This window comes from Colletotrichum jinshuiense, chromosome 3, assembly GCF_051148585.1.
Source record: "Colletotrichum jinshuiense chromosome 3, complete sequence".
Taxonomy (NCBI): domain Eukaryota; kingdom Fungi; phylum Ascomycota; class Sordariomycetes; order Glomerellales; family Glomerellaceae; genus Colletotrichum; species Colletotrichum jinshuiense.
The window spans coordinates 2,355,740-2,376,845 of record NC_139310.1 but is presented as its reverse complement, the minus strand read 5'-3'; the positions used below and the strand labels follow the sequence as shown (position 1 = coordinate 2,376,845).

At 56.1% G+C, this 21,106-nt stretch overlaps 3 protein-coding genes across 3 annotated transcripts; 1 reads left to right on the top strand and 2 right to left on the bottom strand.

Moving 5' to 3' along the window:
* Positions 1 to 537: 537 nt before the first annotated feature.
* Positions 538 to 1,840, bottom strand: EsH8_III_000666 (uncharacterized protein; the record flags this gene model as incomplete). The annotated part of the gene is made up of 2 exons (XM_083262391.1): positions 538 to 1,334; positions 1,747 to 1,840. 2 exons carry the CDS (start codon positions 1,838 to 1,840, stop codon positions 538 to 540), a joined length of 891 nt encoding a protein of 296 aa, XP_083122878.1.
* Positions 1,841 to 4,202: 2,362 nt separating this feature from the next.
* On the bottom strand, positions 4,203 to 5,201 carry EsH8_III_000665 (PQ-loop repeat-containing protein; the record flags this gene model as incomplete). The annotated part of the gene is made up of 3 exons (XM_083262390.1): positions 4,203 to 4,698; positions 4,755 to 4,976; positions 5,038 to 5,201. 3 exons carry the CDS (start codon positions 5,199 to 5,201, stop codon positions 4,203 to 4,205), a joined length of 882 nt encoding a protein of 293 aa, XP_083122877.1.
* A 1,191-nt stretch (positions 5,202 to 6,392) lies between these two features.
* EsH8_III_000664 (phosphoribosylformylglycinamidine synthase) lies at positions 6,393 to 10,533 on the top strand (the record flags this gene model as incomplete). The annotated part of the gene is made up of 2 exons (XM_083262389.1): positions 6,393 to 8,130; positions 8,186 to 10,533. 2 exons carry the CDS (start codon positions 6,393 to 6,395, stop codon positions 10,531 to 10,533), a joined length of 4,086 nt encoding a protein of 1,361 aa, XP_083122876.1.
* Positions 10,534 to 21,106: the final 10,573 nt, after the last annotated feature.

The following is a 21,106-nucleotide window of genomic DNA, read 5'->3' as shown; positions in this document are numbered from 1 at the left end:
AGGAAGATACCCGTCATGTTTTGGCCCAAGGTCCGGCGATATCGTTTCTCGTGATGTTCGATGGCATGGAGTCTGACAACAATGCTTGGCATGTACAAAAGAAGACTGAGAAGCAAAGATACTCGCCTGCGAAGCAAATATCATCTCCAACATCACACTATGACGCCGGTTGAGCAAGGACCCTTTGAGAACGAAACCCTGCGCGCCACAAGGGCCTAATGCCATGATATCTCATTGAGCAACTCTCTCGCGTGCTACGGGTAGAAACCCTGGTGGAGAGAACTAACTATCTAGAGTAGAGTTAAAAGGGCCACTTCATTGTCCTCCGTTCTGTTTTGTACATGCTTCCCAAGGTGAATCCAACCGAGGGACTAAGAAAATAAAAGTCAACCCCAACGCCAATCCGGGGGTCTTTCCAGAAACCCATAGAGGGCGGGGAATCGGTTCGTAAAGCAATTAAGTCAGACAACCACGCGCAAAGCAGACCCCAAGACAGTCCCCGCTCCCAATTTCCCTCCTGGATGCCAGAATAACGTCCTAGATCTCGCCTGAGTTGTTGTCCATGTACGAGGCGCTATAGTAGCCGCCGTTACCGTTCTCAGAGCCATCGGCGAAGCTGAAGTTAAGCGGATCCTCGACGGGGGTGGACCAGAGGTCGGCGCTCAAAGGCTGCGACAAACTCGAAGGGTCTGAGTACATGCTGCTTGCAGCCGGTTGGACGGCGGGCTGCTGCTGGACGGCGGACTGATCAAAGAACGGCTGCTGCTGTTGCTGCTGCATCATAGCGGCGGGCTTCGTCTCGACAGGAGCCGGGAGCTCATAGCCCATGACGTTGTCGGGGGTGTTGACCTCGCTGTCTGAAGTAGTCAAGTCGACGGCAGCAGCTTGAGCAATGTTGGCAGCCGCGACGATAGTAGCGGCGCGGCTCGGAGTAGCGCTGCGGCGGGGGTTGGGGGTGTGCACGTTCTTGGACACGCGGCCGTCGAGGATGCGGTCGCGGACGCGGGTCTTGGATGGAGTGTCCTCGAGTTCGTTATAATCGACTTCCTCGTCATCTTCATCTTCCTCGGACATGGAAACCGGCTTGAGCTGCTTAGTCTTCTTGGCGGTGGTCGAGCGGCCTCCGCCGGAGGCACGAACCTTGGTGGAAGGGGTGCGCGGCTTGCGAGGGGTTGAAGCAACACTTGAAGTACCGCTGGCGGGGAGACTCAAGGCGGTGGCGGGGTTGCCACCGTTGTTGGCCGTCTGCTTCAGAGATTCGGCATCCTTCTTGATGCCCCGGAACTGAAACTGAATGCCATCTGCAGTGGACTCGCCGAAGAACTTGGCGATATCTGTTTTCTCACATTAGTAAATGGATTTGGTGGTCAGATAATGAGTAGGAATGGAAACACTGAAAAAAAATACTAGTCAAGAGAAAAATGAAGTATTAACCAGGAACGCAAAGACAGGACAGGAGAAACCATCAAAGCCTTACCCTTCATCTCTTTTGGCAGGTCCACAGGGATGGTCTTGCAGTCAATTCCTTTCGCGTCTGCCTGTTTGACCACCTTGCCATGGTTGCGCAGAGCCCTGAAGCGGTGAAGGAGACCATCCTTGGTCATGTCCGATCCATAGAGCTGCTGGATATCTGCCAGACGTCAGAAATGACGCTGACCATAACACATGGACATGAGAACTGGCAGACGGGGATTGTGCACAATATTGAATGACGAGAGAAAGGAAAAGGCTAGAATCCGCTCTTACCCTTATAATTCCACTTGACCTCGGGATGGGCAGCCACGATGGCGCGGAGAAGACGGGCTTGAGCCTCATAGGACTTGAAGTTGGCAGGGGCCATCTTGATACGTGATCTACAGTCATTGTGTCAGCAAGTTTGGCCGATGAGGTGGTCGTTAAGTGGGCGTTGCCCGTGATGTATGAGCGGGAGGGAGAGATAGCCAGAGTGGTCATACCTGTCTGATGAGAGAAGACTTGCGAGGCAGATGCTTTGTTTTATTTGGGGTGAGACTTCTGATCAAAGTATTAGGTGTGGGTTGGCATGGAAAGTATTGGGGTGTAAGGTGGAAGGTTTGTGTTGTGGGCTGAGAGGTTGTGGGCTGAGAGGTTGTAGGCAAGTTGGAGGTGGACGAGAAAGAGAAGGAGTAGTACCTTGTGGGAGAAATGGAAGGTGAACAGACAAGAAGGAGAAAGTAGGCAAATTTAGCAGAAAACGATTTCTTCGCACGTACTGTTCAGATGATGGCAAGTGTGAGTTCTCGGTTGGAAAGTTCGGATACTCGTGGTGAGTGACCAGTGTCTTGAACAGGTCTCTTGAGAATGGAAAAAAGGAAATGAAACCCTCTCTAATAGTCTAATGAGCCCGGGATCCTGTCTTTTTGTGAGCCTTGGGTTCTGAGGCAAGTGTGAGGTGAAGCAGGTGAAGCAGGTGAAGGTCGGGTGGTGCCAGGCGTTGCTGGAGAGAGCAGGGATATGGCCAATGAATTTGAAAAGGAAAGAGCAGGAGCACGGATTGCGACTTACCCGAATCCCCCGGAAGATGATTGGTGGTTATGAAAGATGTAGTAGTTGGACTAGATAGAGAAGTGAGCTAAGAAGTGTATGACGGTGCTGGAACGGAACAGAAAAGAGAGAAGGAATGGCACCCGAGAGCAGACTTCGTGAGCCAAAGCAAAAGAAGGCCACTAGAACGTATCGGCATGCGCAGATCTATGGGGGTTGAAGTCTTTGAAAAAGGTAAAAGGCCACCACACGACGTCACTTTGGTCAGGCTGTGATGTATGCAGATGCCGCCTTATACCTCGCAAGTGTCTTGCTGCCACAGTTTGATCCGTTGTACCTCTGCCAACAGGAATACATACACATCGCAGGATGAAATATAGCGCCGCAAGCCAGTAACTTATATCGAGGTCGTTGCTAATAACTGCAACTAACCATGGACCCAGGATAGGCCATTCGCATGCTGCACATAGGAATAGACGGCCGTTGGATGGGCATGTGGGAGAGTTGACCAAAACCACACTTGAGATTACGGGATGTTCTTTCTTCAAGGTGTGCAGGAGAAGAGGACGATGGAAGACGAAACATGTTCAAGAAAATTCGAACCTGCTTACCAAAGTGTGGCCTCTTCCGTTCTCTAACCTGGTAGAGACCAGCTGATTCCAAATAGCTAGAGGATGATCATGAAGTAGCCGAGTCCCAGTTGAAGCTATATGTTATAAGTGCTCCTATCTTACTGCACTGAGACTGGACACCAGACCCAATCGCTCGCAATACAAGGAACACCCAAGCAGATAGGTACTGGGATGAATGCTGACGAGCCGGATTCGCCAACAGAGCCTCCTAGACTAGCCTGGCCGTAAGTTGCAAAGTCGTCGAAGCACAGAATTATCGAGCTATTGAATCGATAATCGTTCCGGTGCTCGTAGAAGTCTTGACAGCTTTGAAAATCCCTTCTGGTTGGCCGGGTGAAAAGTAAACAAGAAAAGATAACGGATGGAGACAAAAGGGCTGATGGTGGGTCGTTGAGAACAAAATGGTAGGAAATATCAAGCAAAGAGCTTATGAGAATGAGTGAAGAGTGACTAAATTGGCATCGAGCATAAGCTGCCTGAATTGCTAGAGATCGCAGGATCGAGGTTGACGACGACCGACAATAGCGTGCGTAGTACGGCAGTTGGGTGGCCAACTTGAAAAGTGGGAGGCTGGGATGCTTGAGGAACTCCTCAGTGCTGGCGCCATTCGGTGAGTCTCAGATAGTAACTACTTCGATGACAGCGGGCCCAAGACTACGATAGCTCTTGAACAAGTGATTGAAATTCTTAAAAACCATATATAAAAATTGGGTATCCAGACAGACGTGCGACAATTACAACAGCATTTCTTACGCCATTCGTGATACCAGAATCCCTTCTGGGAAATGACCAGTCAAGTAGACGCCAACATCAGTTAACGACTTTCACACATCTCCAGAGAAGACTGAGCTCAACTCGCTCATCAAACCCCTGCATTTGCACGGCAATTACCATTGGCCCCAAGCTCTTAGCCCCTGAAACTCCCTGTCTAATCCCTGTCTACTCTGCCTTTCAAGCCTTTGCCGTATCTCGCAGAATGTACAATTTGCTACGCAGGTCGTACAAATGTCGATGGAAACAAGGGAAACATTATAAAACAAAGAAACAGAAACTTGCGTTGTCTGCGATTTATCGCAGTTCCTTCTCATACGGACTAGACGTTCTGCGGCCGGCGGGGCTGGCTCTGCCGCTAACGTGCTCGGGCAGAGGAGGCTTGTAGACGCCGTTGGGGTATTGAGGGTACTGGGACATGGGGTGCTCCTTAACCTCGCCTTTCTCGCCGTCGCCGTACATGAGATATTGGACACCGAGGAACGAATCGCAGCATGCTTGGAACATGCCGCAAAGCTTGAAGGCCCACGGGATTTCCGTCGTCGAGGTGAAGAACCAGAACATCTTCATGGCGTCACCGATCAGCCAGCTCGCCAGCACAGAGAAGCGGAACCCCTTGCACGACCGGGACCGCGCGTTCGAAAAAATCTGAGGAAGGGGTAGCGTCGCCTCCACCGAGAGACCGATGTAGCCGATGACCATCGAGTATGTCTGGTATAGCGGTCGTACGGGCGCGAAGAGAAGTTCGCAGACGGTCAGGCCGATAAAGAGGTACAGCAGGCACTGCCAGTAGCTGTAGGCAAATGTCAGTCGCAGGACAAGACGGCGCTCGCGAAATAGAGAACTCACGGTTTGGGCGACCTCCACTGCCAGAAATTATAAGGCCTCTGTGCCCCGAAAACAGGACCGTCGTTGACGTTCGCAAACGGCGTCGCGGCCTCTCCTCCCTTGGATGATGGGGGGAGACGGTGGTCCAGAGCAATCTTGAGCAAGATGACTTGCATTACAATCATCAAAAGCGCCTGGATGAGCAAGGCCGTATCGAAGCGGGCGCCGGGCCAGTAGAATATCCTGTGGGAGGAAAGGTGTCAGCATTGCTCCGGAAAGCACGGACTAGATGCACTCGACGCACTTCAGCAAAGAGGCCACGAGCATGATCAGCGGGATATCGAGAGAGAAGCCTGCGCTCGACTTGTTCCTGTGCATCGACAAAGCCTGGTCGCTGTAGGAGAGGACCGGCGACATGATGAGGAAGATTGGGGCCAAGTAGCCCGCAAAGGACGTTAACCAGCGCATGGTTGCAGCGGTAGAGGCTTTCTCGATTTGAAGCACGCGAAAATGGACCGAATTGGAGGGTTAAAAAGGCAAAGCAGCGATTGAATGCGGTGGGAAAAGGGACGTGAATTTCGTCGTCCCAAGAGTTGACCGGCGCGTCGAATAAAGAAGCCAAAGCCGATGGAGCGGAGCGCGGCGAGCGGGCAGTCGCAAAGTCGTCGAGCCCGATCTGAAATTGAGAAATGGATATTAGGGGAGCCAATCAGTTGAAGGCCAAGACAGGTTGCGCTTCCCACCCAGAACCGAATTGCTTGTTTCCTGACGTCGCTTGTTCCACTGTCCCGAGTCTAGTGTTGGCAGTGGCAGGGATCCGGGCACTTGAGACAAAGGCAAGGGAAGGACTAGCTCCCAGCTGCCGCCAACTGGGTGTAGCCACCGGAGAGGTGGGAGGATCCCGGAGTCCCGAGAGTATGGGTGATCGCAAAGCAGGACACAGCGGAAGAGGCGCTGCGACTGGACGAGTAGACCCGACTTTTCGTGCCCTGATATCCACTGTGTCCGGATGTGCCAGCGCCCGCCAGCCTGAGGGAAAATTGCGACCTGCGCTGGGTTCGGCCCCATCGGATGGAAATTTTGCGATGGCAGGCCGCCCAAGCATGAACCCGTCACCGCCGACTCACCGGTGTTCCCGTCCTCAGGCTTTCACGCTCTGATACAACCTGAGGCCACAATAGGTACCTATGCCATGGCCAGTGCCCGCTTTCAGTTTTTTTTTCTCCTCTCCTTTTCTGGGCCCGTCTTCTGCCCCCCACCAGCCACAGGCCGATACAGGCCGACAACGGGGACGGTGCATCGCAGCCACAGTTTATGCGCCCCGTAACGCCCGGACACGGAAGACTTGAAGCGGGACACTTATAGTTTGGTCTGGAGAGCCAACAGTGAACGGAGAGGACGTGGCACATCCCCCGCTTCACCGCCACAAAATGCAAAGTGCCCCGCCATGTAAAAGTCCCAAGACTCCAATTTTCACCACCTTATCGTTTATCAGCAGTGCCCCGCCAAAATTTTGCCAATCACCCCGCCATATCGGAGGGCGACTCACTCAAGATGGCGCCGCCTAAAAACTTATCTTTATCGTCATCAGTCACTCCCGGAGAGAGTTCCCCATTGATCGCTGGCCGCTCCCCGTGTCCTACTCCCACAGTAGGCAGAATGGAGTTCCTCACTCTCGTTGGCTCTGAGGCCTACACTGCCAAGCAGGCTGAAGAGCTCAAGACGCGCATCAACAAGATCTCGCCCGCGAACAAGGTCGCCCACGTGGACGGCATCTGGGTCTACTATGTCCACCTCAAGAACAGCGACAACAACCTCATTGTCCAGCAGAAACTGACCAAATGGCTCGGTCTGCCTGACCAGACAACCGCACATATCGCCGCCAACACCGACACCCAAAAGACGTACTATGTTACCCCGCGGAATATCTCGCCCTGGTCGTCCAAGGGCACCAGCATCACTCACGTCTGTGGCCTGACCGACCACATTGACCGCATTGAGCGCGGCAGGGCCATCACCATCACCTTTGAGACCGCTGTCTCCGAGGATGATATTGCCTTCAAGGATGTTGTCTACGACCGTATGACTGAGACCATTGGCCTGTCCAGACCTGACCTCTCTGCCATGTTCATCGAGGGCCAAAGATTCCCCCTGGAGATCGTTGACATTTTCGGCCCCGATGCCAACCCCGTCGACACCCTTAAGTCTTACAACAAGCAGTTTGGCTTGGCCCTGGATGACTCCGAGATTGAGTACCTCGTCGAGGTCTTCAAGCGTCTTGGCCGAAACCCCCACGACGTGGAGCTCTTCATGTTCGCCCAGGTCAACTCGGAGCACTGCCGCCACAAGCAGTTCAACGCCAACTGGACCATTGACCAGGTCGAGATGGGTCATAGTCTCTTTGGGATGATCAAGAACACCCACAAGTCCAACCCCGAGTACACCGTCTCGGCCTACAGTGACAACGCCGCCGTTCTCCAGGGAGAGACCGCCAGCTTCTGGGCCCCTGACTACTCCACTGGCAGCTGGAAGCTCACCAAGGAGGTCGTCCACGTCCTCATCAAGGTTGAGACGCACAACCACCCCACCGCCATCTCCCCCTTCCCCGGCGCCGCTACTGGTGCCGGAGGAGAGATCCGTGACGAGGGTGCCGTTGGCCGGGGTTCTTCCCCCAAGGCAGGCCTCTGCGGCTTCTGGGTGTCTGACCTGTTGATCCCCGACGAGAAGGCCCCTTGGGAGGTCGACTTGGGCAAGCCCGCCCACTTCGCCAGCAGTCTTGACATTATGTTGGAGGCTCCCATCGGTAGCGCCCGCTTTAACAACGAGTTCGGAAGACCCTGCTTGCTCGGTTGCTTCCGCACCCTCCTGACCAACGTCGGCGGGGAGGACTCACCCGAGTGGCGTGGCTACCACAAGCCCATCATGATCGCTGGAGGTGTCGGAACAGTCCGCCCGCAGCATGCTCTGAAGGAGCTCGGCGACGTTCACGACGGCGCCCACGCCATCGTTCTCGGTGGCCCGGCCATGCTCATCGGTCTCGGCGGAGGCGCCGCTTCCAGCAGTGCCTCGAACGAGGAAACTGCCGAACTGGACTTCGCCAGTGTTCAGCGTGGCAACCCTGAGATGGAGAGACGCGCCCAAATGGTCATCGACACTTGTGCGGCTCTCGGCGAGCAGAACCCCATCGCCATGATCCACGACGTCGGCGCCGGTGGTCTGTCCAACGCCCTTCCCGAGCTCGTCAAGGATGCAGGCTTCGGCGGCAAGTTCGAGCTCCGCCAGGTCCACAGCGCAGACAGCAGCATGAGCCCTCTGCAAATCTGGTGTAACGAGGCCCAGGAGCGTTACGTCCTGCTCGTCAACAAGGAGAACGTGAACCGCTTCGTCAGCATCTGCCGTAAGCTACCCCCCTCCGCAAACATGTCATTGTTCCTAGTTAACGTAATCTACAGGCCGCGAGCGATGCCCCTTTTCCGACGTGGGAACTGTTACCGCTATGGACGCCGAGGGCAACGCCAAGCTGACCCTCAGCGACCGCGACTCCCCTGAGCAGCCCATGCCCATCGACCTGCCCTTCAATGCCCTCTTCCCCCCCGGCCGCCGCCTCGAGCGCGTCGTCGAGTCCCGCAGACTAGACCTGCCGGGCTTCGACGCCGTCTCTGCTCTTACTGCAGCCGGCGCTGGCGAGGCCACCGACGTTGCCGCCCTCATCACCGCCGCCACCGAGCGCGTCTTCCGCATGCCCGCCGTCGGCTCCAAGTCCTTCCTCATCACCATCGGCGACAGATCGGTCGGCGGCCTCTCTATCCGCGACCAGATGGTCGGCCCCTGGCAGACCCCCGTCGCCGACTGCGCCGTGACGGCGACCTCGTACAGCCTCGGCGCTACCACTCGCACCGGCGAGGTCATGGCCATGGGCGAGAAGCCCCAGCTCGCCCTTATCTCGGCAGCCGCCTCGGCCCGCATGGCCGTTGCCGAGAGCTTGCTCAACCTCGGCGCCGCCGACATTCTCGGCAGCCTGGACCGTGTGAAGCTGTCCGCCAACTGGATGGCTGCCGTCAACCACCCTGGCGAAGGCGCCGGCCTCTACGAGGCTGTGAAGGCGATCGGCATGGAGCTCTGCCCCCAGCTCAAGATCTCCATCCCCGTCGGCAAGGACTCAACCTCGATGAAGGCTTCGTGGAAGGACCGCGAGTCGGGCGAGGCAAAGAGCGTCACGGCGCCCATGTCCGTCATCATCACCGCCGTCACCATCGTCGAGGACGTGCGCAACACCTGGACTCCCCAGCTTCGCAGGGTCGAGGACGTCGGCGAGACGGTCCTTTTGTACGTCGACCTCGCCGAGGGCAAGAAGGCCATGGGCGGCTCCGCCCTGGCGCAATCACTGGGACAGATGGGCAACGAGGCGCCTGATGTTCGCAACGTGGATCTCATTTCGGACTACTTTGATGCCCTGCAGCAACTACACAAGAGCGGCGTTGTCCTCGCCTACCACGATGTCTCCGACGGTGGTCTCATGACGGCCGTCGCCGAAATGATGTTCGCCGGCCGCTGTGGCGTCGACATCATGCTCGACAGCATCGCAAAGACCGGCTCCGCCACCGACGTCCTCGAGGCCCTCTTCCACGAGGAGCTCGGCGCCGTCTTCCAGGTGCGCAAGGAGGACGAGACCAACTTCAAGCGCTGCTTCGCCACCTGCGGCCCTCCCGCCGGCCTCATCCGCAAGTTCGGTGCTGTCCAGCCCAAGTCCAGCCAGAGCCTCAACATCCGCTACGGGGGACACACGCCAATTGTCAGCCTGGATCGCACCGAGATGCAGCAGTGGTGGTCGAGAACGTCTTACGCCATGCAGAGGGAGAGAGACAACCCGGCGTGCGCGGAGAGCGAGTACGCCACCATCTCCGACTCGGCCGACCCGGGTCTGTCTTTTAACCTCACCTACTCTCCCTCGGAGAACATTATGCCCCTGACGGCGTCCCTGGGCAGCCTGATCCGCAAGGCGCCTCGCGTCGCCATCCTCCGCGAGGTGGGCGTCAACAGCCATCGCGAGATGGCCTTTGCCTTCAAGGCGGCCGGCTTCGACCCCATCGACGTGCACATGTCCGACGTTCTTGCGGGCCGGTCGCTGGCAGACTTTGTGGGCGTCGCGGCGGGCGGAGGCTTCTCGTACGGCGACGTCTTCGGCGCCGGCGTCGGCTGGGCGCAGTCCATCCTCGAGCACAAGCACGCGCGCCAGGAGTTTGAAAACTTCTTCAAGCGCCCCGACACCTTTGCGCTGGGCGTCTGCAACGGCTGCCAGATGATCACCCGCCTCAAGGAGCTGATCCCGGGAACCGAGAACTGGCCCACGTTCGTCGAGAACGCCAGCAGGCAGTTCGAGGCGCGTGTCAGCATGGTCAAGATCGACGAGTCCCGCGCGGCGACGCCGTCCGTCTTCCTCAACGGCATGGACGGCTCGTCCTTGCCCATCGCCGTCTCGCACGGCGAGGGCCGTGCCTCCTTCTCGAGCCCCAACGCCCTGGACAACCTGAACAGCGAGGGACTCGTCCCCCTCAGGTACGTCGACAACCGCCTGCGCGTCGCGGAGGCGGAAAGCTACCCGTACAACCCGAACGGCAGCCCTGGCGGCGTGGCTGGTGTCAGGAGCAAGGACGGCAGGGTCTTCGCCCTGATGCCCCATCCCGAGCGGACCATCATGGCGGACGTCGGCAGCTACATTCCCCCAGACCAGGTCGAGGCCTGGGGCGAATTCGGACCGTGGATCAGGATGTTCAAGAGCGCCAGACGCTGGGTGGGCTGATCGGACCGGGTGCTTTCTGACCAGGGGGTTTTCACCAACAAGAAGAAAAAGGGGGGGAAAGAGGAGGGGGTGGATGGTGAGGAGAAGGAGGACAAAAGGGGATAGACAAAAATAAAATTCACATACTTTCACACACACACATAGGTAGGGAACGAAGAGGGGGGATCGGGAAAGGGAAAGGGAAAGGAGGGGAGGCATCTATCTGCCCATAGTCCATCGAGCATCGAGCATAACATTGATTCTTTTCGTAATTTTTTTCTGCCCCCCCGAGAAATTCTCCTTTTTCCCCCTTTTTTTTTCTCCCTCTCTCTCCTTTCGACACTTGGCTTTGTCGTACTTGAGAGAATAGGGGGGACCAAACACAAATCTCTCCCCCGCGCGCCCCTTCCCCCTTCTACCAAAAGGACCCGAGAATTCCTCCTGCGGCCTGCCATGCGCGATCGAGGGAAAAGGGAAGACATCCCCGATGATCCATCTCCCTTTCGTCTTGCCTACACGGTGAGCAAAGTCCATCGTCTCTTGTGCCTGTCGGCTAGCGGACGGGGGGGGAGGATGTTTGTCTTCCCCCCCGCCCTCCCCCTTGCCCTGAAGAATTGGGGAGGTGGAAAATGGCTGGGACGCATGGAAGGAATTGCTGCAGGAATATGCAGTACGGCTTCCTTCGTCCGTGAACCCTCACGCAGAATCCCCAAGCCATGTGTCGTTCCCCCTACTACTCCCCTGCCGTTTCTTCTTACTGTTCCGCTAGTCCTATTAGGCTACTTGGAGCTATCTCGCGGACGAAATGCCTCGGAGGTGTGTATTCTAGCACACCTCCCCCCAGCGTCGTGTATGAGTCGGTCTCGTCCCATGCTGGAGGGCCGAGGGGGATACAAGAAAAACACTGCAAATTGACGACGAGGCAAACATACATCCTGCCTCATCCCTCTAATTACACATAAGCCATTCGGTATATGCCCTCCCACAGACACTGACAGCCACGCCCGGCTGTCATCTGCTCTGCAAGCGCCTCTGGCTTACATGTTTACACACCAAATTGAGCGGGTTTCTTCCATCGGCAGCCCATCCCGGCCGGGATGGTGTCGCTGCAGATGCTATGTTATTGACAACGAGTTTTCATTGCGCCTCGGGGCCCTTGTCTTTTCTCCCGAATTCTCTCGCAGATTATCTCTCCAACATCTGTTGGGCATTGGCAACTCGAATCGCGTTCCGGCTGCATGGATATGCCCACTCACCCACCCACCCCCGGATGGAAGCTCGCCATAAACAGAGGCGCGCAGCACTCGCATGTCGCGGCCGTGGCGCTTGTCGACAGGCAATACGGTACTTGAATCCCGCCAACGAATGTGAACGAGCCGTATCATGACTGGTGGAGGAGTCTCTGCGAGAGTGGTATGCAAGTGGGCTTTGTGTGCAGACAGACGCGCGCGCCCTCGAAACTACGTAGGCACCATGCACCTCCGCGGCGAATGGCATCACCATCCCCCCCTCGCGAGCCTAGCCCACTGGCACTGTCAAAGGACTCCCGAGACCGGGAAACGTACATGAGGCCTCATTGGAAGATGCCGCCCTTTTGTGGTGGCTGCTTCGGCATCTTAGGGGGCCGCTTCCTTTTCGACCACGCCGCAAGGGCCCGTCGTCTGCTCAGGCCCGATGACGGGTCAGAATGGTCATCCGCATGGCGGCTGTTGATCGCGATGCGGGCAGGCAGATGCGGGCATTGATGTGCCTGCCAGCCTCGCGAAATTACCCTGTTGGCTGGAAATTCACAGAGAGGCGCGAGGTGTGCATGAGGTTCTGACGAGTTGATATCGCTCGGGGTCTACCGTCTACAAGTGGTTGGGCTTGCGGTGGCTTGGCTCAGCGTGGTGGAGGGAGTTAGTTGGTCAATAGGGCCAAGCCATGTGCGAGTGAATTAGTCCCTACGGCACAGCAGTTGGGAATCCATCGTGCCATTGTCGGCTGGCTACGTTTGCTGTCCTCGCCTTGCTTCTCTTGCCTGCCCGCATATTCTGTCCCTCGGATATGACAATTCGCCTCATGGACGCAACCACTTGATGGAGGCCACTCATATCCGGGCCAAGCTGCGGCTCCATTTCGCAGGCGTGGCGTGGCGTCGGCCACTAGGATGGTTTGATGGCCGACACACCACCCTTGAGAATAAAATCATCATTCAAGAGAGAAAGTTCGTGTTGGCAGGACCATCATTTCCCCTCTCTCACCGGTCGCCTCTCACACATGTGGCGGGCCGTCGATGGATAGGGACAAAAGATGGGCGGGCTGGACCAGTCAGAAGGCCTCAAAGCAGCAAAATCTGAGGAGGCTCCTCCATCTGAATGGCACGGTGATCCGGGACTCCGCAAAGCAATATGTCCAGTGCCGATAGCCAATCTTGGCGATGGATCAGAACTTTCTGGCCGTGTATCCCACGACGCAACGGCGCTGGGGACCCCATCATCGGTCCCGCCCCAAATCCACCAGCATCATCCGCACAGAGACAAGGGGAATCCCAGTGCGGACTCGGGGAAGGAAGCTTTGACCAGGGACCGCAATTTTCTGTTCCTCCTGAGGCGCCGTAAACGATCGGGTGCAGTGACGGGTTTTCAAGGATAAGCACACAAATGCCAATAAGAATGACTGCCGTGGACAAGGCGCCCAGGTCCAGATTGCCATAGTGGTGCCATGTTGTGAGGCCCAAGTCCCGAAAGGTTACGGTGGCCCCTGGCAAGCGTCGCCCGCAGTGCCGCAGCGAGTTAGCCTTATGGATGGACTCGAAAAACAATAATAAGAGATTGGTAATGGCGACGAATGAGTAGCTGGTTGCACAAGATTGTCGACCCTGGGCCTGGAGAGAGAGAGAGAGAGAGAGAGAGAGGAGGGGAGGACGCGAGGGCAGGTAGACTGGCTGATCACTCGTGCGGCGCAGACGGGATCTTTGGGAAGGCCCCTCCCCATCCCCTCCCATCATGGTAGGCGCACGCCAGGCCATGTCCTGGGGCAATGTCCTTGTGGTCTGGACTGAGCTGGGCCGCAGGCCAGCAGCTGCGCTAGAAAACCAAGAGGCAATGGCAGCGTCTCGGCAGCTGCATCTAGCATTGACATGGCGAGGGACGAAGGGGATAATGCTACAGGATGAGCTGCTGGCCAGCATTGCTCGGAGAACTGGCGTTGGTCGGCATTGGATACGACAAACGATGCAGTCGACGACGGCGGGAGCTCCGACTAGCTCTCGGTCGCTTTCTCACTGGGTGAGTGAGACAGACGCCACATCCGGCATTATCGGAGCGAATCCAGGGTCCTTTTTCGGCGGTTTTCTGAGGGAATCTGACGCCATGCACATGGCAGGAGTGCCTAGAGTCGGACTGCGCACCGTAGCAAATGTCCCTCGAACAGTGCCGGGTATTTGGCTCCTGGTTGTGGCCGCCTTCACCACCATCTCTCCATGCTCCGATACAATGCTAGGGGCCTAGCGCGGTGCGGCATCCCAACTCGCGCAGGCAGGCTCCGTTCATGTGCCAACTGATGGATGGGTGGATGGATGGATGGATGGAATCGAATGGCCAATCCCGAACGTTCAAGTCCTTCCTTCTGACTAGCACCGTCGTTGACATTAGGGCGGGTGATGCTCTTCCAAAACCATGGTTTTCGCTGGTTGAGCTAGCGGCTCGGGTGCTGCGCTATCGCGTTTGGTGCTTTGTGTGCTCGAATGGGGAACTTCGGCTATCTCTAAGCTGGGGAGAGACACGGCAGCCGCCCCCCCGTGAGTGAACAACACGGTAGCAGTCGAGGCTAACCTAGCGGCCGGCCGTGTGATGTCTAGGATGATCCCCCCCCCTAGGTGCCCGAACGCTATGAGAGCCGGACTTGTCTTGACAGGTGCCACCCCCAGCCCAGCCGTTGGTGCTGCGAGGAAGCGCCGGAAACAAAAATCCCTTCAATCAGAACCACGGAGCTACTGGCTGGGCTGGGAATGGTTCGAGCGTTGGGGGGCCCACGTCATCTTCAAAAGAGGGACAACGGCTCCGAAGTCCAGGGCCTAGGGTATCATCGCGGCCTTCAGCCAGCCCGTCGGAGGATCTGCTCTCCAGGATTTCGGTCGACGATTTTGGGGGTTGTGTGCAACAACGCGGCTATTCTTAGACGAAGCGGAGAGGGTTCTTTGTTGCGTGTGCCTCAGTAAGCCGTCGTCCGCAACACGATGTTACGCCCACGTATTTCGACGCAACATCGCATCCCCCAGTCAAATTCGAAAATTGTTTCATAGAAATAGCCCGCTGATGGTTGATCCCCGAATTCTGCTTGGAGCAACACCCTGGGCAACCATTTCTGTCCATGCCATAGAAAGAAGCCCGCGGCCAAGAACTCCATGGTTCGTTCCCCCCTTACCACCCCAACTTCCAAGGGTAATTACCTAGCCGGCCGTCAAGCGAATACCCAAGCGGTTCCAATGGGGCCCCGAGGCTCGTGGCCGACACCACCTTCCTCTGGACCTGCAGGAAAAACAAATTGTGATGCCAGGGACCGGCCACTACGGAAAAGACAGGTGCCGAGCACACATGGCACAAATTCCAGCAGTGCGTGCATTGTGCAAGCCCTGGCACCGCGGGGTGTGTGCCAGGGCCCGACGTTGCATAGATCAATCCCATCCGAGGGTTCAGGAGGGGCCTCGAGCATTGAGATCCAACACAGCATCTGGCAGCGGCCGGCAGCAATAGAAGGCGACATGGAACGCTATTGGAACGTGAGAAAGATAGTACAACGGCTGGTGCCGTGTGCCGTTGACTATCCATCATCCAACCGTCAGCCAGCCTAGGTGAGCATGGCGAGTAGATGGGTCAAGGCAGGCTAGTGTCGAGGATTGATATCGTACCGCTGCCGCTCACTCAAGGGATGTGACTTGGGGGCCACGGGGCCGATGAAACTGGAAGGTAGCTGACCCTGCTCTTGGCCTGGCCCTGTGTCGGTCCCTCTCTCATACGATGAGTGCTAGACAAGAGTCTCCGTAATAACGTGGCCTGAGCCGCGCCCGTCCAGTGTGATAGCGAGCTCCGCAAAGGCATGGCATTGTGGAGGACGAAGCAACGTGCCCCCACAGCACAACTGGCCCGGCCCCTAGCCTAGATGCGTCCCTCGTAAGTTCCAGTTCATTGACGAGGGCGGCTGGCTAGCGCCCGATCCAATTGTGGGAGCCACTTAGAGCTTGATTCGCTTTGTAGAGCCTTTTCGGGCAAGTTGTCCCAGGGGCGCTGAATTCCGCACCGCAACTTTACCCTCACGTGCCATGCCCTTGGAGGTCTGGGAATGGTTACCTCAGTGGCTGGCTTTCTGTCATTTTCAGAAAAAAATGAAACAAAACAAACCCATTTACCACCGGAGAGCGACATGTTGTCAGTGAATCAGATCGCCAAGAAAGCAGACTCACCATACTATGCCATAGTGACCGATTCGGCATTGGTGATCTCGTCGTTGGCAGATGCCAGGCCTCAAGTATTGTCTCGCCTGTGCCCGAAGCATGTCCGTCGACGCCTTTAGAAAGCAGTCTCGCGATGCCACTACTATGTTGTTTCTGTCGCAGGGGTGTTTGTTTGGCTTTTTGCAACACGCCTGCCGCACCATGACCTAATGGCAAATATGGCTGTCATTGCCTTTCAACGCCTATTAATTACCGAGTAATAACGAAAAGTAAATGTAGTTCGCACTGCCCCAGTCAAATAGCCACCGGGTGCCAGGCGGGAGTGGGGTTTTCGGTAAATTCAACATCCATGGACCGCGCGCGAGGGTGTGCTCGGTAGGGGCTTTTCGGGTCTCTGGCTGTGTGGTCTTAGCATTCATAGCCGCGACACTAGCTCATGGGCCGTCATCACCTCTAACCGAGACACCATGCAATAAAGTGGGAGACTGGTGTTTTTCGAGGAGTGACGCTGCAGTGCCGGGGTGCTTCTGGGCAAAGTGCAATAGAATGGCCACCCATTTGAGATGAGGAACAATCTCGATGCTTGTTGGTGGGCGCATCTTGTTATTCTGCTGCCTAACCATGGTGTGGAGAAAAGGAAGACAGGGTAACGGAATATTGGAGAAGGCTCTCCCAGGAAACCGTTCAGTCAATTTCGAAGAACATCATTGTAGGGGTGAGTGACATGGGGTGTCTGGTGAGGGCAGGGTTGGCTGCTGGACGGAGCGGAATGCCGAGTCTAACTCGATCCAACCCTTGTTGCGTGCGAGGGGTCCAAGGCCTGTGAACCGAAGGAGACCATGCATGGTAAGTCGAGGCAGTTGGACTTCATCTACTCCCATAGGTAGATTTCGTTGGTGGTTTGCAGTGGGATGTCTCCGTTGCGGATGACATTTACAGGCTGAATAGAATGGGTATATTGCCGGTAGGGTGAAATTTGACAAACCCTTCCGAGAGGCCAGACAACTGGCGCAGAGTAGGGATCCGGCTGTGCAGTTCGCTACCGGTAAATGCGAAATGGCTTTGTGTTGTTTTCATTCATGGGTTCGCCTGACAGCCACCCTTTCTGCGACGACTTCGAGATGCTGATGCTTCATATTCCTAGGCTAATAAGCATCGGCGCTGATAATAATGAAAGAGACGTCCCAGCAACTTCCCCTGGTCCGGTGGTTGGCTATGTTGTTTCGTTGGGTGGAGATACACCGTTACTACCCAGTTGGAACTGGATGCTTCTCTCTTAAAGTAACCAAAGACAACGGCATGTTGGCTCGTGGTGCCTCTGCGAGTCACCGGTATTTGGACGCAACCAAGTGTATATGTTGCTCACTGCATCCGAACCTCCCCGCATAAGCTGGTGTGTGGGCAGGGGTCGTTTATTCTCGGTCCCGACAGGCTCGGCCAATTTTGCGGCCTATGCGAAGGCCAATGACAGGGAATTTCTCGTGGTGTTAGCTTCCCAATGCTGGTTTATGACGGTGCTTGTATAGCCTAAAAATAGACCCAGTTTGCAGAATTGCATCGTTTTTGCACAGGGTAGGTACTCCATCCTGAGAGAGAAGTTGGAGCGTGATGGTACATATTGTCATTGGCAGTGCATCTATTATCAAGCGTTTGTCATGGACAGCCACGCGCATTCCGTGATGGGATGCCTCGCGCTTCCAAAACGTGAGGCACATAGCGTTATGAAGGCAGAATCGATGCCAATCTCAAAGTCATGCAGCCCAAATGAGAGAGAAGGTGCCGGCTCTAAAGCAGACTTGAGCGTAGGATTCGAGACCTAGATATGCGCAGGCCACGGCGAGGTGTGCATCTGCAGTCCGTCTGTTGGATGCAAACATATGCACCTCTGCGGCATAGACGAGCTAGACTGAACGGCCAAGGATCAGGACCACAGAGCATTTTTGACGTGGCTCAAGAAAATCGTAATTGCTGTAGGTCGGTTGGGGTTGTTCTAGCAACACCGTGTTCTATTGGAACGACCCCAAGCAAGAAGGGGAAGAAAAGTAAAATAAAAACCACGATGCATGCCTGGCTAGCATCGGGTTGGAATTGGCTGATCCCCTCCCGATGGAACTGCCATCCTCAAACGCTCGTACGGATACGTGCGTTACAACATGGCGGCCGAAAGATGGTCCGGTGAGTGAAGAGACCGACCGAACGATGGAATCGGGGTTCAAGCTCGAAGAGGAAGTCACTCGGCTGCCACACCTCGTAGTACAGATCGACCTGAATCCTGCAGCCAACCCTGCAACCACCACTATGTGCGCGCGCCGAACCTCTACAAATTTCTAGAAGGGCTTGACAGGGTTGCCTTGTCGCTGCTAGCGTGGCCCTTTTGCTGCCAATGCTGGCGGCATGGTCCTTGCACCAAAAGGCGAGGTGTAGTGTTGCTGTCACCGGTCAACTGCCATCCCATCTGTGTTGAATTGCCACACTTGACCAGCCTAGCGAAGCAGTCTCCTCAAAGTCAGTTTGTCTTACAAGAGCTTGGCTATCATCGGGCATGAAAAAGGCGTAGATATCTACTGCTTGCGATAATCCTCACCGGTCGGCCTTTCTTGCCTGGTCGTGGGCTAGCTAGTTTGAGCACTTCACACGCCGTTACTGAGGGGCCCTTTGATATCCTTGCGTCTTTTACAGACTTTGGGCGATCATCCGGCCCTTGCAAAGGTTTCAAACCGGTCTCCTGGTGAGTGATACTGACGTTCTGAACATTTTGGTCTTGTTTTCTTGCATCCCACAGCCCAATGGTTCGAATCGGCGCGTATACAATGGCCGAGGTTTGACTCCATAGAGCAGGACTTGTAGCTTTGACACGATGACCGCCCAAAGCAACCTTTCTGTATTGACGCTCACCTCGTCGCGCATACGGAAAACCAGCCATACGTACCAAGTCTAATTTGTAGATCTTGCTAAAGCCCACCCCTGTCAATAGTCGGGAGGGCTGAGGCTTGTCGACACTGACAGCACGGGCGACCCCTGAGCCGAAGCATCAATAAGAAATTAGTGATGAAGAATTGCCGCTGCATACGAAAGTAGTATCCTCCGTAGGTGTTCCTCTGAACATCCTCGTCACGAATCTGGCAGTGGGATGGGGGCCTGTTTCCACACCCTGGGTTGTTTTGTGACCAAGGCTCAACGTTGGCTTGTGGCTGGCCTTGAAGACGCCATGATACCGTGCATCACTGCCAACCACATGAAGTTTTGAAGCAGACACACGCAGATTGCCCAAGAAGCGATCTGCGACGAGGCTGCGTTGGCCACGTCATTGAATGTCCAATTCTTGTTGCGATTTTGTTGGACTTGTGGAGCACCCTCTTTGCTGATCCGACTTGGATTGCTGGCGTGTCGGGAGACTGCTGACGACAATCCCCTCGTCGACCAGACCTCGCAGCCTCGGCGCAAGAAGTAGGATGCTTCAAAGTCGTCCAGCTGGCGGCAGCAGCAGCAGCAGCAGCGGGTCATTCTGCGGGCCCTGCCCTGGGCGGCCGCCAAGAAAGCCTTGAAGAAGATAGGAGAGCAAGTGACGTGACCATTAATGGGTCTGTTGTAGTGCGGCGAAGCCGGTGCAGTTCCCTATCAATGGTCTCTCGGCCGGTGGCCGGGCGAGATATGATTCAGGGACCTTTGCGATTTTGTCAATCATGACAAGATAGCTGTGACGCGCCAAGGCTTACGGAGGGCGGGCGGCAGGCGGGAAGCGCCATTCGGGGACATGGTCCGCTATGAGTGAAGATGAGCAATTCAATTTGGTGAGACGGCGGAAACATGACTCGTGGGGAGGACAGTTCACGAGGGGTACAGGTAAAGGTGAGTGGCCGAGGCGCCACGAGCAACGGCGGCAACCCGAGTATCGGGACTTTGACGAGATTCAGGGTGATATAAGGTGTGGTCTGGTCCATCACCGGGACTTGTCACGGCATTGTACGAGGCGCTTGGACGGCTTTTCGAGTGCCGAGGGGTGGAGCGGTCCATTGGCAGGCAGGTGCTAGGTTAGGCAAACAGAGCATCAAGCCGTGGTTGCAAGCGTCCACAGCGGATCTTGCCCTTGGATCTCGTGCGAGTGAGCCCCGGCCGCGGCTGGAAATCCGGTGCTGTCCGGCTTTAACGATATCGAAGACCATGTCGGCAATCCACAAACCCCATAGCCATGAGCGTGGCGAGGATCATGTCGAGATTGACCCCATTTAAATCGGAACCCTGATCAGGCGATTGGGCTGATCGGACTCTCTCGTTTGCCGAGTTACGAACATGAGGGTGGGTTCGGATCCTCTTTCATTTTGCTGCGCTCACGTCGTAGCAGCCAGTAACCCTGGGCGCGGGTGGGTGTGGGCGTTGGACACTGGCGTTGGACACTGGCGTTGGTGTTGGCGGCGTTGGTGTTGGCGTCGACATGGAATGGCAGCTGAGTGGATGCCAGCCATGGCCCACAACAAGGTGTGAAGGGTACATCCAGCGTCGGGTGTGAGACCCAGTCCCAGAACCGGGGCTCCCAGTTTTTGCCTCTCCAGGCCATCGATTCGAGCGCGTCGAGGCCAGCCCGGCTCAGTCTTAGGGAACTCCCAGGTGAGCAGGGCGGGCGCCATGGATGTAAATCCATGGCAAGCTTGTTGTTAGCCCGTTGGAACGCACATTACTGGGCAGCTGGGCAGGCGTCTGCTGGCTGGGCGTGCGTCCATTTCTGGGCTCGGCTTGGATAAAGGTGGTTCTGTTTCTGGTCGTGGCTCGTGAGTGAGGGAAAAACCACGGCATCGTGGGCCAGGGACCAATGCCCAAAGGAGTGCGAATGTCCTGAGGTGCAGGCAACCATTTCCAGCTCCTTGGGAATTGCTGTCAGCTGGGCATGCCGGGGTTGGGGCGTGTCGAATAGTGTCCCTTGTTTTGTGGCCTTTCCTTTTCCCTCGTTCTTTCTCATGAAGCGAATTGACTGGGGAGCTAGTCGAGGGCACAGGTTGGGTGGAGCGCCAGTTCGTGCAACTGAGAGCAAACCTCCTGTGCACAGTGCATGGCCTCCGGCCGTAACAGAGGGCCACTCCGGGCATTGTAAACGGTTGTTGGGGTTGGTCGCTTACCATGCGTTGTTGTATTCTGATGCGCTGCGTTACGCTGCGGCTGATGCAA